This window comes from Neomonachus schauinslandi, chromosome 4, assembly GCF_002201575.2.
Source record: "Neomonachus schauinslandi chromosome 4, ASM220157v2, whole genome shotgun sequence".
NCBI classification, from domain to species: Eukaryota; Metazoa; Chordata; class Mammalia; order Carnivora; family Phocidae; genus Neomonachus; species Neomonachus schauinslandi.
Window position 1 is genome coordinate 5,201,885 of NC_058406.1, and position 15,647 is coordinate 5,217,531.

At 46.1% G+C, this 15,647-nt stretch overlaps 1 protein-coding gene across 2 annotated transcripts in view; it reads left to right on the forward strand.

Moving 5' to 3' along the window:
* The window catches only part of CAMTA1 (calmodulin binding transcription activator 1), an 841,075-nt gene that overhangs the window by 806,961 nt on the left and 18,467 nt on the right, over positions 1-15,647 (forward strand). Inside the window, exons 12-16 of one of the 2 annotated variants that reach the window (XM_044913866.1) lie at positions 7,068-7,219; positions 8,809-9,005; positions 9,396-9,474; positions 9,655-9,970; positions 10,748-10,932. In XM_044913866.1, coding sequence (XP_044769801.1) covers positions 7,068-7,219; positions 8,809-9,005; positions 9,396-9,474; positions 9,655-9,970; positions 10,748-10,932 — 929 coding nt within the window. Of the gene's footprint in view, positions 1-7,067; positions 7,220-8,808; positions 9,006-9,395; positions 9,475-9,654; positions 9,971-10,408; positions 10,933-15,647 lie in introns of those variants that run through there. The other variant, XM_021683402.1, reaches the window with a different exon arrangement.

The window sequence follows — 15,647 nt, forward strand, 5'->3', positions numbered from 1 at the left end:
AGCTGTTCTGGGATTATGAGTGTTTTTTCTGTATGTTTTCTAATATTGTTGGGAAACTCTAAGAACTGGAGTATAACAAGGTAGTTGCATAAACTACTATGCTATGTTCTGTACCTGTACTTTTGAGTGACAGAAATTAGACTTACAGATTTCTTTTTTGTAGTTGAATACATCAGTGCAATTTCTTTTCAGCATTTAGTATATAGGTTTATTATATCCAGATAACACATAGTTACTTCCACCATCATCTTATCTACATTGAAAGTACCCCCTGCCCCGGAAGACTAGGATGGACACTGCCGTGCTATGTTAGAGGTCCAGAAGTCAGTATGGACTCAAGTTTATTTCAGTGTGGTACAGATAGATACAGAACAATTACAAATGTGTTTGCATACATGGGTTTCCTCGCTCTGTCTGCTGAGGGGGCCTGGAAGCAGTGACGCCCCAGCAGCTGTGGGCACACCCAACGCCCAGATCTTGGCTTCTAAATGCCATTCTCCAATAAAAGGAACCACGGCTCCTTACAGAAATTGCTGATTCTAGGGCTGGAGCAGGGAAAATAAAAAATGAACCAGCGCATCTTATAATGCCAGAAAGTAAGGAAGTGCCTGAAAAAGAAGGGAAGAGGCTGGGGGTCCGTCAAAGGGACCCAGGAGCCAGCATGAAAGAGCTCCCAGTGGCCAAAGCTGGGACAGTTCTCACAATAAACGAACGTAGTATTGGATTATGGCCAAAGTGTAAAGTAAATATGCATGAGTTCAAATGGATATAAATAAATGGTTGATCAAATAAATTCAGAAGGACAAATCTCCCTTTAGGAGAACTCCATATAATATATGTGGACACTCCCCCCATCCATGAAGTAGAGCTTTATTCCCATTTCCTTGAGTGTGGGCTGGACTTACTGACTTATTTCCAAAGAATAGAGTATGGAAAGAGGAAAATGATAACTTGATCATAGAGCAGTCTAGCAGACAGCACCTTAACCAAAAATCAAGGTCCACATCAGCAGGACATCATATACCACCGATGTTATGTGATGAGCGGGGCACCCTGCCTCTGTGATATTCTTCCTGGAAACTCATAACTCCAGTCCAGCCGTTAGAAAACATATCAGACAACTTGAACAGAGGGACATCTACAGAGTGTGTGACCAGTGTTCCTCAAAGCCGTGAACATTGTGGAACTAAGAGCTACAGAGAAAACTGTCACATCCCAGGATACAGAGGGCGTGGGACAACTAAATGCAGCATGGTGTCCGCAACTGGATCCCAATACCAAAGAAGTACCTTAGTTCCATCGGCGGGTCTAACTCAAGTCTATGGTTGAGTCAGTAGTGATGCTAGTGAGTGTCTGAGTTTTGACAGATGTACCATGGATAGGTAAGATGTTGCTGTTAGGGCAAACTAGGCAAAGGTTTATGGGAGCTCCACAATCTTTGCAACTTGTCTGTAAATCTAACATTATTCAAAATTTTTTAAAAATGTATTTTTTAAAGATTTTATTTGAGAAAGTGAGTGAGCACATGAGGGGGCATGGGGAGGGCAGAGGAAGAGAAGCAGGCTCACCACTGAGCACAGAGCCCAACGCAGGGCTCCATCCCAGGACCCTGAGATCATGGCCTGAGCCAAAGTCAGACGGTTAACCGGTTGAGCCACCCAGATGCCCCTAAAATGCATTTTTTAATAAAAGAGTCCCATGGTATGACTGGGTCCCAGTCCAAGAATTTCTCAGACTGAAAAAACCCTCACCACTTTAAAAAATTTCATATAAGTTTATCTCATCCCCACAAAAACAATAGGTAGTGATAGCCCATCTTTACACATTAGAAAATTGAGGTGCAAAGTGGTCATTTTTTCAAAAATTATGTAGCAACAGGATTAAACCTGGAGCTCTCGTCTCTACTCCCATGCTCCTTCTATTCCATCACAGCTGCCCAGTCTAAAAATGCCACTTCTGCTAAAAAGGGGTGCAGAATGGGCTCACGAAGAGGCTGAATGAATCACGAGCCAGACTGTGGCTGCAGAGCCGTCAGAATTACTTTCTGTCTGGGGTGCAGGCTCATGTGTGCGTGTGTCTTGAATGTCACGGGAAGGAATTGCTGCGTGGTGGTTAAAAGCCCTCGTTCCCTGAAACCGTGCAGGTAAATAGACTGCTTTAGAGACAAGCGAGACACACAGACAGGCATGTGGGAAGACACGGCATTTAGTCACCTGAGAGAAGAAGAAAGCAATGAGGAGGTAAGATTCGATGGGAGTGACCAAGTAGTGTCTGATTCGTTACAGAGGGCAGTGCAGGTGGGCGGAATTTAAATAGTTTTCAAGTTTTGTCAGATCTTAATTGGCTGTGTCCATGAGAAGAAAGTGAGCAACCCAGTGTTTTTGACAGAGCTCGTGTGGATGGAGCTGGCATGGTTTCTGTGAGGTCATGTCTCGTGTGTCCACCCTGGGCAGCAACCTGCGCATCTGCTCGAGCAGGGGGGTTCTTGGACCATTCTTTAACTAGCACTCAGGTGGAGAGAAAATTCATTTTTATGGAGGGAAGTGGGGTCTTAGAGTGGCTCCTGCATGTGGCCCCGGACCAGAAACATCAGCATCACCTGAGAACTTGTTAGAAGTGCAACCTCTGGGCCTTACCCACACCTCCTAAGTAAAACGAACTAGCTCTGGGACTAGGGCCCACCCATCCGTCTGGTGCTTCGGATGGCACCTAGCATGTGAGAGCCGCCGGATGAGTGGAAGCCTCCTGTCAGGGCGGCCTCGGTTGGCAGCGAGGGGCGAGCACGGTGGCTATAGGGCACACAGACACTCAGCCATGGGAGGGACGCCCGCACGCACACCTGGAGCTTCCCCTCCGGAAGAAGTGAACCGGTGTTCGGACCTCACCTGGCCCCAGGCTTCAGAGGCAGGAGTTATAATGTGGCTTCTCCAGGGGCAGTGGAAGAGTGGGAGAACCTTTCTGTGGAAGCAGCAGCTTGTTGTTTTAGTGAGACAGACGTAGCCCTAATCCTTCCAGAAGGGAACGGAAAGCTGGGGATGGCCAGGCGGGAGCTCCAGCTGAACAGCTGGCTTCCCTTGCTGGGGCCTCTGGAGTCTAAGGTGCTCGTGGAAACTGGTACTTTTGGCGTGCTTTTTGTGCAGTCTAGTGCTCACGGAGGAGTAGTTTGGTTGCTTCACTCAGACTGTCCTAAGGACATGGGGCTTGGAATCCCTTAAAGCTGAGTCACTGTTGGCTTTGTTTGAAATGTCATGGGTGAGAGCTGAGGCCAAATTTGTCAGCCCCCTAGGTCTACACATTATTTGTTTTCTCTCTTCTCACCCCTCCCTCCCACATATTAATTCAAAAATCCAGTTTATTCAGGCTGCAGAAATTACTTGTTGGCCAGCAAACGAGGGCAGGGACATCTTTTTTTTTTTTTAAAGATTTTATTTATTTATTTGAGACAGAGAGAATGAGAGACAGAGAGCATGAGAGGGATGGGGGTCAGAGGGAGAAGCAGACTCCCTGCCGAGCAGGGAGCCCGATGCGGGACTCGATCCCGGGACTCCAGGATCATGACCTGAGCCGAAGGCAGTCGCTTAACCAACTGAGCCACCCAGGCGCCCGAGGGCAGGGACATCTTCACTAATGTTTAAGTCACCCCCAGTGCTTGGTACCTAGAAGGTGCTCAGTAAACACTTGTACATGAATAAATGAATCTGATATCAACTTTTTTACTGTAACATCAGAAAAATTTTCTTTGCTTCTTAATAATTATATTCCCTTTATCTCATGACCACACATAATATACAATCAAGGCAATATAGCTCCGCGTGTGCCAAATATTTTATAGTAGTTTCCGCATCATCATAAAACTAAAACCAAAACAAGCATACGGTCATTGCTTTTGACTGGCCAGGAATGGAGACGTGAAGACCCTCATTTCATCCATCTGAGTAAGCTCTGTGGCCAGAGCGGGGCCCTGGCCACACTCAGAGGAGAGGAAGTGGCATCAGAAGGCTCCAGTGATTCTCGGTCAGCACAGTGCGACAGGCCCATACACGCCAGGATGCCAGCTCAATTGTTTCCATTTGAGGTTGTTTCTTATTTTAATTATCACCACCTTCCCCCTTTGGAGTTGAGAGGCTCAGAGATGCCATTATGCGTGATATAATTTTGTTAAGAGGCAAATAATTGCTTCTGAGTATCTTCATGAAGTGCTTCTCAGAGCAGCTTAATAACATGGGAGAGCTAACTGCACGGTTAGCCATGGGGATGCTGCTGAACAGACAGCCCAGAACAGAAGCTGGGACCTCGGTGGCAGCCACGGGGTTGTAACTCTTAGTGTTTTGATCTGGAGACACCGTGCGCGGGGCCCAGTTCTGTGATGTCAGGAAGGGTCTGTCCCCATAGTGTCCATGCTGGGCAGGGGGACGGGCGCGTGCAAGAGGCTGACCTCACTGTGGCAGGGCATCCGCCGGAACAGAGCCATCTCCCTGGGGCCGGGGGCAGGCCAGGCACCCTGCAGCACCCCACCCGGGCAGAGCACAGCCGGACACTGCTCGCTCTGCCCTTCTGCCCCTGTGCGTGACACGGGAGGTCAGTGCTGGCCACCGGGCTCCAAACAAGTGCTTGAAACCAGTGAAATGGATTCTGAACACTCGTCTAATAGGTGCAGGATTTGTAGGCTTGCAGAAGAAATCATCAGCAGGTGGCTACAGCAGCTTCCCCCGTTTCCATAGACTGCACGAGTTTCTGTGAGTAGATACAGGGCATGATGGGGAAGAAGCAGGGACAAGGGCCCCACCCAGGGCATCACTGCCATTCGACCTGGAGTCAAACTCTAATTAAAAGGGAGGATTCGTAGTCTTCATTTGGTTCCACGTAAAGGAGTCCTGCATTCTGCAAAATGTCCCTTTTAAGGGAGAGGGCATGGGATAAGGATTCTGGTACCACCCCCGAAGGCACGAGGGTCACAGGATGACAAGGACCGTTCACAGTGCGTCACACACAGACTCACTCAGGGAACTTCCCATCGGTGACCAGGCCACTGAGATGCTCAGCACAGGGGCCTCGGTGTTTGTTGTATCCGTGTGTTTGCAGTGGGCACAGAGACGTCCTCTTTCACTTTTAAAGGGGGAGGACTTTTCTTTTAGTGTGGTTCCTGGAAATAACTTTATTAGAAAATAATATCACGATCTTTGAACAGCAGTCTTCCTCCTCTGGCTTTGTGGTTTAGTAAAGTGGAATCCGTTTGACAGCCAGTCTCGAAAATTTTCCTGTGAAACAGGTATTTACTGTCTTGTTCTTGTAAGGAAAAAGTTCTCTTTCCAAGGGTAACACTAATTCTGTGCGTCTTCTCTTCCCACAACCTCTCGCTCCTGTTGGTGTCATATCGGGGTTAAGCTCCAGGCCCCAGAGCCAGGGAGATTCATTCTCTTTGCCTCAGTCTCCTCCTCTGTGAAAAGAGGGTGAGAACAGTACCTACCTCACGATTATTTTGGAGAGTAAATGGGCTAATATTTGTAAAGTGATCAGAACGGTGACTGGCACATGAGAAACTTTCCCCAAGTGTCGGCCCCACCCATTGTTTTATTTCTTATAGAATCAATAAACATGACTCACTGGTGTCAGGATTTATAGTCAGGATGGCCAGGTACATTGATCAAGTACTCCCATCCTGGGTTCTTCCTTTTCGTGATTCAGGTGGTAGCATTTTGAAAATAGTTATGCCATTAACCATCTGGGGGCCGAATAGGCTGTCACAGCTGCTCAGTCCATCCCTAGAGACATTTAACTCCTTTGTTGGAAGATGATGATGACGTGGAACTGATATGTTCTTTGAGTTTGCACAAACTCGCTCAATCCTCACAGCAACCCTGAGGTAAGTATAGTTACCATCCCCAGTTAAGAGCTGAGGGAACTGAGGCACTAAAGGTTTTGTTCAAAGCTACACGACTCTTCTGTGGCGCAGCCAAGGTTCTGAACTGCATACTGTCTGGTCCTGGCCCCCTCTCCAGCTCCATCCTCTGCTCTCCTCTCTGCTGTGGTCCAGCCACCCGCCTTCTGCGCCTTGAATGCCCTGCCTCAGAGCCTTTGCTTTTGCTAGTAACTCACCCAGCTCTTGCAGACGTGGCTCCTCATTCTGGTCAAACTCAAGTGTCGCCTTTCCTGACTTACCTAAGGTCTAGCCGCACCCTATTGTTCCTCATCACATTATCCTGCTTGCTTCCCCTACTAGAGCAGGAAGAGGGCTTTTCTGATCAGTTTCCTACTAAATATCTGACACAGTGTTATTTAAAATTTGTTGAATAAATATAGGTGCTAATGATTTTAATAATGGTCTTAGCTCCTTTTCTTATGTATGCATGCAACCCAAATTGTGATATGCATGGGTGCGTGCACACATATGTGGGTGTAAATGCACGAATGTGGAGGGAGAGAGAGAGTCTAATCTTAGTAATGTGGTACAGAACCACAGACTTCTCTGAGTTACAATCCTAGCCCCAGCGGTAATGGCCTGATGTTTTTCTTATGTAGAGGTGAAGCACTTGGTTGTATTGGTCTCAAAAGACTGTCACATGTTAAAGGAAATGTGTAAGGGTCTCAACCAGTGAATGATCAGCAAATAAAATACTTTTTTCCCCAGTGTTTAGGTAAAACAGATACTCGTCTTAAAAAATACATGTATATATAATTTATTTATACACACTGTTTATGCACAGTGATGCACACACATCTTCCCTTCTTCCACTGATTTAAACTAAATAGTACTCATTTCATTTATTTGTTCTAGGGGCTTACCTACCAGATCTCTCCAAGGCTTCCATTGGGGAATTTGGCAAGGAACTGGGGTACCAGGAACGTGAAACCAGAACTTTAACAGAAAGGGATTTTCTCTTCCTTTAGTGGAGAACTCTGAGCTACTGTAGACGCTGCAAGTCTTGTGGGAGGCGTCAGGCTCAGGCCCATGCTGGGGAAGTCTGGCCTGGACAGACCTCTGTGGTTCTGTTAGGCTGATGGCAGTCCTGCAGGCTTGACTGCTCTTCTTCCGGAACACGACCTCACTCTTCCCTCTTCTTCCCTAGATAACCAGTTCAGGATGTCCATCCTGGAGCGCCTGGAGCAGATGGAAAGGCGGATGGCTGAGATGACGGGGTCCCAGCAGCACAAGCAGGGGAGTGGAGGAGGCAGCAGTGGAGGGGGCAACGGGACTGGGAACGGAGGAAGCCAAGCTCAGGTACCAGCTTGCGTTGACCTTCACCTTTCGTCTTGTGTGTGTCTTATTGATTAGGGAGGCAGTGGGTCACAAGTCCTTTGTCTGGTACTGGTATCATTCCTGGACTAGTCCCAGGCTGGCTTCAATACATACCTGTGTCCACCTTTCATGATAAAGATGTGGCTGTTTTTGTTAATGCAAAAAAAAAAAAAAAATTCCCTCCTTGCTTACTGACCCATAACTTCCATGAGCTTGTGAATGTGTCTGTTTGGTACGTGTGGGGCGGCTCTGCCTGGGCCTTTTGAGTCAAGATCATTCTACTGCAGGTTGGGATCACCCACCTGTGCTCTTTTAAGAGCCCTAGTGAGGATGACATTATATCTATCATCTGCCTTTTCCTTTTATTTATTTATTTGAGAGAGAGAAAGAGATAGAGAGCACGAGATGGGGGAGGGTCAGAGGGAGAAGCAGACTCCCTGCTGAGCAGGGAGCCCGATGCGGGACTCGATCCAGGGACTCCAGGATCATGACCTGAGCCGAAGGCAGTCGCTTAACCAACTGAGCCACCCAGGCGCCCCTGCCTTTTCATTTTTGTAGGCGTTTTTTCCCAGACCTAAAAGTGAAAAAACAATGAGAAGCAACAATATTTCTGTAGTAATTGAATTTTGTGGGCTTTATTACTGGAAAAAAAACAAACACTTTTTAAATAATTCCAGAGGTAAGAATCAGGCTAGAAGTATCATTTATGTGGGGGGGATGTTCAGCAGAGAGCTGCCATCACAGAGACTCAGATAAACTGTTGAGGTAACTAAGTTTGATTTTATTTTTCTTGCTTTACCACTGAATCAAGAGAAGAAAGCCACAGTTAAAATTCGTGAATTTCTCTTTCCTGTATGCCTCTATTGTTATTTATAACACTTAAATTTCAAGATCTTAGGTGCCTGGGTGGTTCAGTTGGTTAAGCGTCTGCCTTCGGCTCAGGTCATGATCCCAGGGTTCTGGGATCGAGCCCCGCATTGGGCTCCCTACTCCTCGGGGAGTCTGCTTCTCCCTCTGCCCCTCGCCCGTTTGTGATATCTCTCTCAAGATCTCTAACGCTTTCCCCAAAGGACGGGATTGTTACTGGATTTTTAAAAGTGTTTCTTTGGGGGGAAAAAAAATCCCCTTCTAAGTGACTTAATTCTCCTAATGAGGAGCAAGGGAGGCAAAGGTCCAGGTGTATCCCTGGATGCAAGAACCGGGACGGCTACCCTGCTTTGCTCTCCTACCAGCCCACAGCGTGTACTTCAACTGGAGGCTGGTGGCACCTTTTCTTTTAGTGGTATACGCTTTCCCCGAGATGGAGCCGCATGACGTTCATAATCAGAGTGTCAGCTGTGATAGACAGACTCTGGGGTTCTCAGAGTTACGGAAAATGACCCTGTGCCACGAGTGTGGCCACGTGCCGCTGAGCTGAACCAAGCACATTCTAGTCTCAGTTTCTGTGCAGTTTGGTGTTTCCCAGTGTGGGTGGCTAATCGTAAAGCATTTGTTTCTCCCACCCGAAGAGGCTGACTTGACAGGGAGAGGCCCTTGGTCCTCAGTCGTTAAGGCGAGCTTCCTCCTTCTAGTGTGCTTCTAGCCCTGGGACGCTGGGCAGCTGCTTCGAGAACCGTGTGGTTGTCGTGTGTGAGAAGATGATGAGCCGAGCCTGCTGGGCCAAGTCCAAGCACTTGATCCATTCAAAGACTTTCCGCGGGATGACCCTCTTGCACCTGGCTGCTGCGCAGGGCTACGCCACCCTCATCCAGACCCTCATCAAATGGCGGTAAGGGTGGGGTGTGGACAGCTGGGGGTCGTCCTTGCTCATCAGCTTGCAGCTTCCTCCTAAGTGTTTCCACTGGTGGAGAGAAATCTGGTCATTCAGTGAGTGTGACCATGGCCTGTGAGCAAAGGGCTTTCTCTGAGGACAGTTGCCAAGGGAATTTTATGAACTTCTGCCCAAGAAATGTGGACTGAGGTACTAACTAAACATTGTACTTCTGTTTCCTCTGGACCGCCAGTCCAAACCACCCTACAAAATTAGGGGCTCTATTTCCTCACATCAGGGATGTTAGGTGCCCACTTTGGTTTCATTTTTGTGGGTTTTATAACATTCTGTTGTCTCTCTTGAACACTGATTCATTGTGCAGTAATTTCTGGTGCTTATCCCTTACAGCACAAAGCATGCAGATAGCATTGATTTGGAACTGGAAGTTGACCCGTTGAATGTGGACCACTTCTCCTGTACTCCTCTGGTAAGGAATAGGTTCATTTATTCCTGAACTCTTCTTAACTGGGATAGGGATATGGTAATGTTTTATGGCCCCACTGAGATTGCCAGCAAGGGCCGATTTGTCAGTTGGCAGCAATAGCAAAAGTGGAATATGTTTTTTAACCCATACTGAGAAAGCTTGCTTTGTTTTGCTGTTTTTTAGATGTGGGCATGTGCTCTAGGGCACTTAGAAGCTGCTGTCGTTCTGTACAAGTGGGACCGTCGGGCCATCTCTATTCCTGACTCTCTAGGAAGGCTGCCTTTGGGAATTGCCAGGTCAAGGGGTCATGTGAAATTAGCAGAGTGTCTGGAGCACCTGCAGAGAGATGAACAGGCTCAGCTGGGGCAGAACCCCAGAATACACTGTCCTCCAAGTGAAGAGCCCAACACGGATAGCTGGATGACCCAATGGCACAGCGAAACCATCAGCTCTCCAGAAATACCCAAAGGAGTCACCGTTATTGCAAGTACCAATCCAGGTAAACATTCAAAATTACTACATCTCAGAACTTGACAGATTTCCCATTTGCTTTCATGCAGCTACCCTCAGAAAAGTCCATAGGATATTCACATATGTTTAAGGGTTTGTTTTTTGTTTGGTTTTTGTTTGTTTTTATGTTTCCAATTTTTCTTTTAGCTGTAAGAATGCCTACTGCTCTCCCCACCCCTCCCAAAAATAAATGCAAAAAGTAGCAAAAAAAAAAAAAAAATCTGTGTCCTTTGGAGAAAGAAACACAAATTTTGGAGGAGGACTATCTGAATACAGTATATGCTGCTGGGGAATATTTAAATGTTAGGGTCATGTCTTGAGTTCCGGCTTTGCACTTTGTGTCTCTCAGGCATAGAGAAAGTGTTAATTCTTTAGGATTCCTAATTTTATCGCCTGTCCTGACTATCCTTTCTACTGTACTTTTCAGAGCTGAGAAGACCTCGTTCTGAACCCTCTAATTACTACAGCAGTGAGAGCCACAAAGATTATCCAGCTCCCAAAAAGCATAAATTGAACCCTGAGTACTTCCAGGCAAGGCAGGAGAAGCTGCTCTCCACTGCACTGAGCCTGGAACAGCCAAATATCAGGAAGCAGAGCCCTAGTTCTAAGCAGTGTGTCCCCGAGACAATCAGCCCCAGTGAAGGAGTGAGGGACTGCATCCGGGAAACCTCCCCTCCCACTCCAGAGACTGCAGGATTCCAAGCCTCTGGATCTCAGCCTGTAGTAAAGTGGAATTCCAAAGATCTTTACATTGGTGTGTCTACAGTGCAGGTGACTGGAAATCCGAAGGGGACCAGTGTAGGAAAGGATGCAGCACCTTCACAGGTGCGTCCACGGGAACCAATGAGTGTCCTGATGATGGCTAACAGAGAGGTGGTGAATTCAGAGATGGGGTCCTACCGCGATAGCGCAGAGAGCGCAGAATGCTCACAGCCCATGGACGATATTCAGGTAAGCGCCGACAAGGTAAGCCTGCAGAGGCCGGGGCGTCCGTAGTCCCTCCCGCCGTCTTCATAGCCGGTCCCCCAGGCCGTGTGATTTGCTCACCAGCAGAGGGTTAAAAGTGCGGTCTTACGCATAAGAATGTGGGAGTATCTTCTTTGCGTGGGCCATGTTTTCATTCAGTGACTAGCACGTTGTTTGAATAGGGCCTGAACACCAGCGACCTGGGTCTCAACACCAGCTCCTCGGGGCTCACCCAGGGCCCTCCGGTGGTCTTCTGCTTCCCTCCTGCATCCGGGGGGACTGACTTCCTGTTTAAGTACGAGTTTAACAGAGTCACGGCCCGGTCATCACTACAACAGGAGGCCTATGGATAGAATTTGAGTGACCTAAGTGATTTGATGAGCACAGCTGTCATGTGGCCTTGGTAAAGGTGTATGTGGTGTGAGGCTTTTGAGGTGCAGTGAAATATCCCTAAAGCTGATAATTGACTGTCCTTATAATAAACCTAGAAACTCCAGAATCCTACTGGGGCATTAAACTTGCAATAGATTGAGAGAGTATATACTGCAGTAAACTGGAGGTTAAGCTATTAAGCAGGCAAATTCCATTAAATAAAATATACTACATAGGGGAGGACCAAATGAGCAAAGAGGATGAGTTTGACTTCCTCTCTTTCCTAGTTGCTATATAACACAAAACAAATGTAACAGAGAAAAAAGTCCCACGAGCAATTCAGTAAGGTTCTAGGCCTATAGAAATGCCACAGGAGGGAGGGGCCTGGAGAGCCCCTATCCTGGCCGGCATTCCTAGGGAGAGGTCCGATTGCTGAGCTGCTCCTCTTCATCCCAGAATCCCCTTCCTGTCACCCCAGCTGTTAGCACAGATAGGAAAGGGGGGGCCTCCACTATTTATCTGCCAACCACTGCAGTTGTGGGGAGGCCTGCCAGGGAAATCCAAGAACCTGTTAATCAAGAGGTTGGCAAAGTTTTTCTGTCAAGGGCCAAATGGTAAATATTTTAGGCTTTGTGGGCCATACAGACTGTCGTGACTATTTAATCTGCCTTTAGAGCACAAAGGCAGCCCTAGATGATACTGAATGAGCGAGAGTGGCTATGTGCCAATAAAACTTTATTTACACAAACAGGTAGCTGGCTGGATTTGGCCACACCGCATATCAATACTAAGCAATCTAGGACAGTATTTATGAGCATGCCGACTGTGAAAACCTGCGCTGTTCACTGGTGCGCTGGGCAGTGATGGAAACGTTCAGTGTCTCTACTCACTGCCCGTTATGGTAGCCACTGGCCACATGTGGTCTCCGTAGCAGAAAATGTAGCCAGTGTGACTCAGGACACTGGATTTCTGATTTTACATAAGTTCGATTAAGTTTAAATAACCATCGGATAGCAGAGCTTGGTAGCAGTTGGCCTTTGCTAAAATAGGATTGGTGTAGGAAATACAAAATAACCTGAGAAGTTCTACTTTACATTTTCACAGAGCCTCGAGAGAGTAATATTTTGGTACCTTAAGAGCAACAGTCTCAAGACGTATTCAGCCAAATGCAAAAAATGACAATGAAAAATAATTAATTCAAGAAATAATGAAGTAATTTGAGCCAGAGTTCATGGAAGAGTGGACAATAAACCAGTAAAACTGATGCATCTGAGGACTTACTGATAGTGTGACTGTACACACAGGGCACTTGTTAGGAAGGGTTGCTTGAAATAGAGGAGGAATCGTGTTTTAGAACTAATGTTCTTATTATTTTAGTAAAACCAGGGAGGTAAGGAAACGAAGAAGGTGAAGCAGCTCTCTTACTTGGGGAAGGTCGCAGACCTCATTGATAGATAAGCGTAGGCTGAAATAGGCTTGTTAGAAATGTCAGGTTAATAGATTGCATAGAAACAGACTACAGAATTTGTAAGTCATTGAAGGGGGGAAGAGGGAATTGGGGCCCATTTGGGAAAAGTTCAGGAATGGTAAAAAGTAAAAGTGAAGCAACAGAAATAATAAGCAGAAAACATAATATTATAGGAATACTTTCAAACATGATTCATTCCCACTTTGCTAACTGGCAATTTTATTAAAAGATTCTCAGATTGGATTAAAAAAAAAGAAGGCAAAACATACTATGTTCCGCTTGTAAAAGACAGAACCCAAATGAGATGACACAGAAAGAATGAAAAGGAAACTATGGGCAAAGATAGAACAGACAAATGAGTATAAGAAGAAAAAGGATACAAAGTATAATTTAAGGCAAGTAATGTATGTATCATTTGTGGAGAAGATACAACCCATCAATAGTTGTGTAACTAACAACACAGCCTCTGAATACTAAAGCAAAACCAGTGAATACAAAGCAATGTGGCACCACACGCATAATCATAGTGTGAGACTGACATTTATCTCAGAATTTGTCAGAGTGAGTAGATACAGAAAAGATTGAAAACACAGAACAAAGCTATTAGAAAGGTGGCTTTCATAGATATATTTAATATATGTGATAGATTTAATGCAGGATATACTTGTATGTAATTATGCAGATGTGTGTAATTCATACACTTAGCAAGTATACAGATGATTTTTTTTTTTAGATATCCTAGACACATTCATGAAAATTGCTCATATGTTAGAACACAACGAGAATTTAAACAAAACCCAAAGCTGCACATTTAAAGGCTATCTTCTCTGACCACAATACAAGAAATTTAGAAGCAGATGACGTGACTTTTTAGGTCCCGCTGCTTAGAATGTTATTGTTTTGTTTCAAGTCATTTAAATTTCCTTGCTTTTTGCAGCTAGCCGGTAAAAAGCGTGTGTGTGGCAGTCCAGCGTGTGGCACTGTGGTGATGTTGAGGTGTTCTCACACTGATACGTGTTCATAAAATGAAGGACTTTGGGGCGCGACTGTAGAGTTATAGCCTTCAGTCTCCAGAAATTCCACTTTGCTTTTAATAAAATACTCAAATACTTTCATGGAAAAGATATCAGGCTAGGACTTCCTGCTGCTTGAGTCACAAGTCAGGAGGCTTATATGGAGGGGAAAAGAAAGGCTGTAATACTTTTTTCATTTTTATTCCTATTACAAGAACTCTTCTTGTTTATTGAAAATTTGAAAATTACCCAAGATAACTGTTTTTTTTTTTATTTATTTATTTGAGAGAGAGAAAGAGATAGAGAGCATGAGAGGAGGGAGTTTCAGAGAGAGAAGCAGACTCCCTGCCGAGCAGGGAGCCCGATGCGGGACTCGATCCTGGGACGCCAGGATCATGACCTGAGCCGAAGGCAGTCGCTTAACCAACTGAGCCACCCAGGCACCCAAGATAACTGTTTTTAATAGCTTCATGAGGTATACCTCACATCCCATAAAGTTCACCCCCTCTAAGCGCTCCGGGTGATGAATGTTAGTGTGCCCTTTGGAGCACTGCCATCACCCCCAGAAAGTTTCCCATGCCCATTTGTGGTCATCTCTGCTCCCCTCTCCCAGCCCTAGGCAACCACCGATCTGATTTCTATCCCCAGAGTTTTGCTTTTTTCTGGAAATTTCATATAAATGGCATCCTAACATTTGCAGGCTTCTGTGTCTGGCTTCTTGCACTTAGCATACTGTTTTGGAGGTTCATCCACGTTGTAAGATAAGCATTTTGTCACCTTTGTATGGATCCTTTCAGAATACTTCCAGTTCACTTAAAAACTTAAACTGCTATTATTTTAATTTCTGTTTTCAAGAGACATGCAAGGAAATCTTTTAAAAACAAGACTGTATCTCCAAGTTTAATTAAATTCGTGGCAGTGCAGGGACCCCTGGGTGGCTCAGTCGGTTAAGTGTCTGCCTTCGGCTCGGGTCATGATCCCAGGGTCCTGGGATCGAGGCCCACATCGGGCTCCTTGCTGAGCAAGAAGCCTGCTTCTCCCTCTGCCTGCCTCTGTCTCTCGCTCCCTGATAAATAAATAAAATCTTTAAAAAAATAAAAGAAAAAGAAAAAAATTCGTGGCAGTGCAGACTAAGCTCTGAGGATTCCTAATTCTATTAGGAATGTACTTGGGGTGTAGGTGTCAGCAGCCTAACTATAGCGGTTTAATAACAAATGATTGATTTTTTCTCACATGACAAGAAGTCCAGAGGTTCATTTGCTCAGTGATGCCAACAGGGGCCCAGACTTTTCCCTGAGCTTTTTGTTCTTTTTGGCAACAATTCCTCTTGATTTTTGTGCTTCATGGTTACAATGGGGATGCTGGAGCTTGTTTGGAGTCAAGGCAGGAAGAGAGGGGAAGAGCCAAGGGCATCGATACTGTTCATCAGGAAGCAAAACTTTCCAAGGACACCTGGGTGACTCAGTCGGTTGGGTGTCTGCCTTCGGCTCAGATCATGATACCAGGGTTCTGGGATCAGGGTCCTGGGTCGGGCTCCCTGCTCAGTGGGAAGCCTGCTTCTCCCTCTGCCTGCCGCTCCCCCTGCTTGTTTATTCTCACTCTCTCTCTGACAAATAAATAAATAAAATCTTTAAAAAAATTAAAAAAAAAAACAAACTTTGCCCCAAACCCCACAGCAGATGTCTGTAGAGTCTCGTTGTCCAGACTCCTCTCAGTGTGCAGGAAGGTGGGGGGTCAAGAAGAGGATTGATTAACTCCTTTGGGTCAACCATGAGCTGGCCCCTCAGATTGGCTCATTGCTGCCCTCTACAGGACTGGGGGTCTCTAGGCAAGGCCAAGGGCGGGGG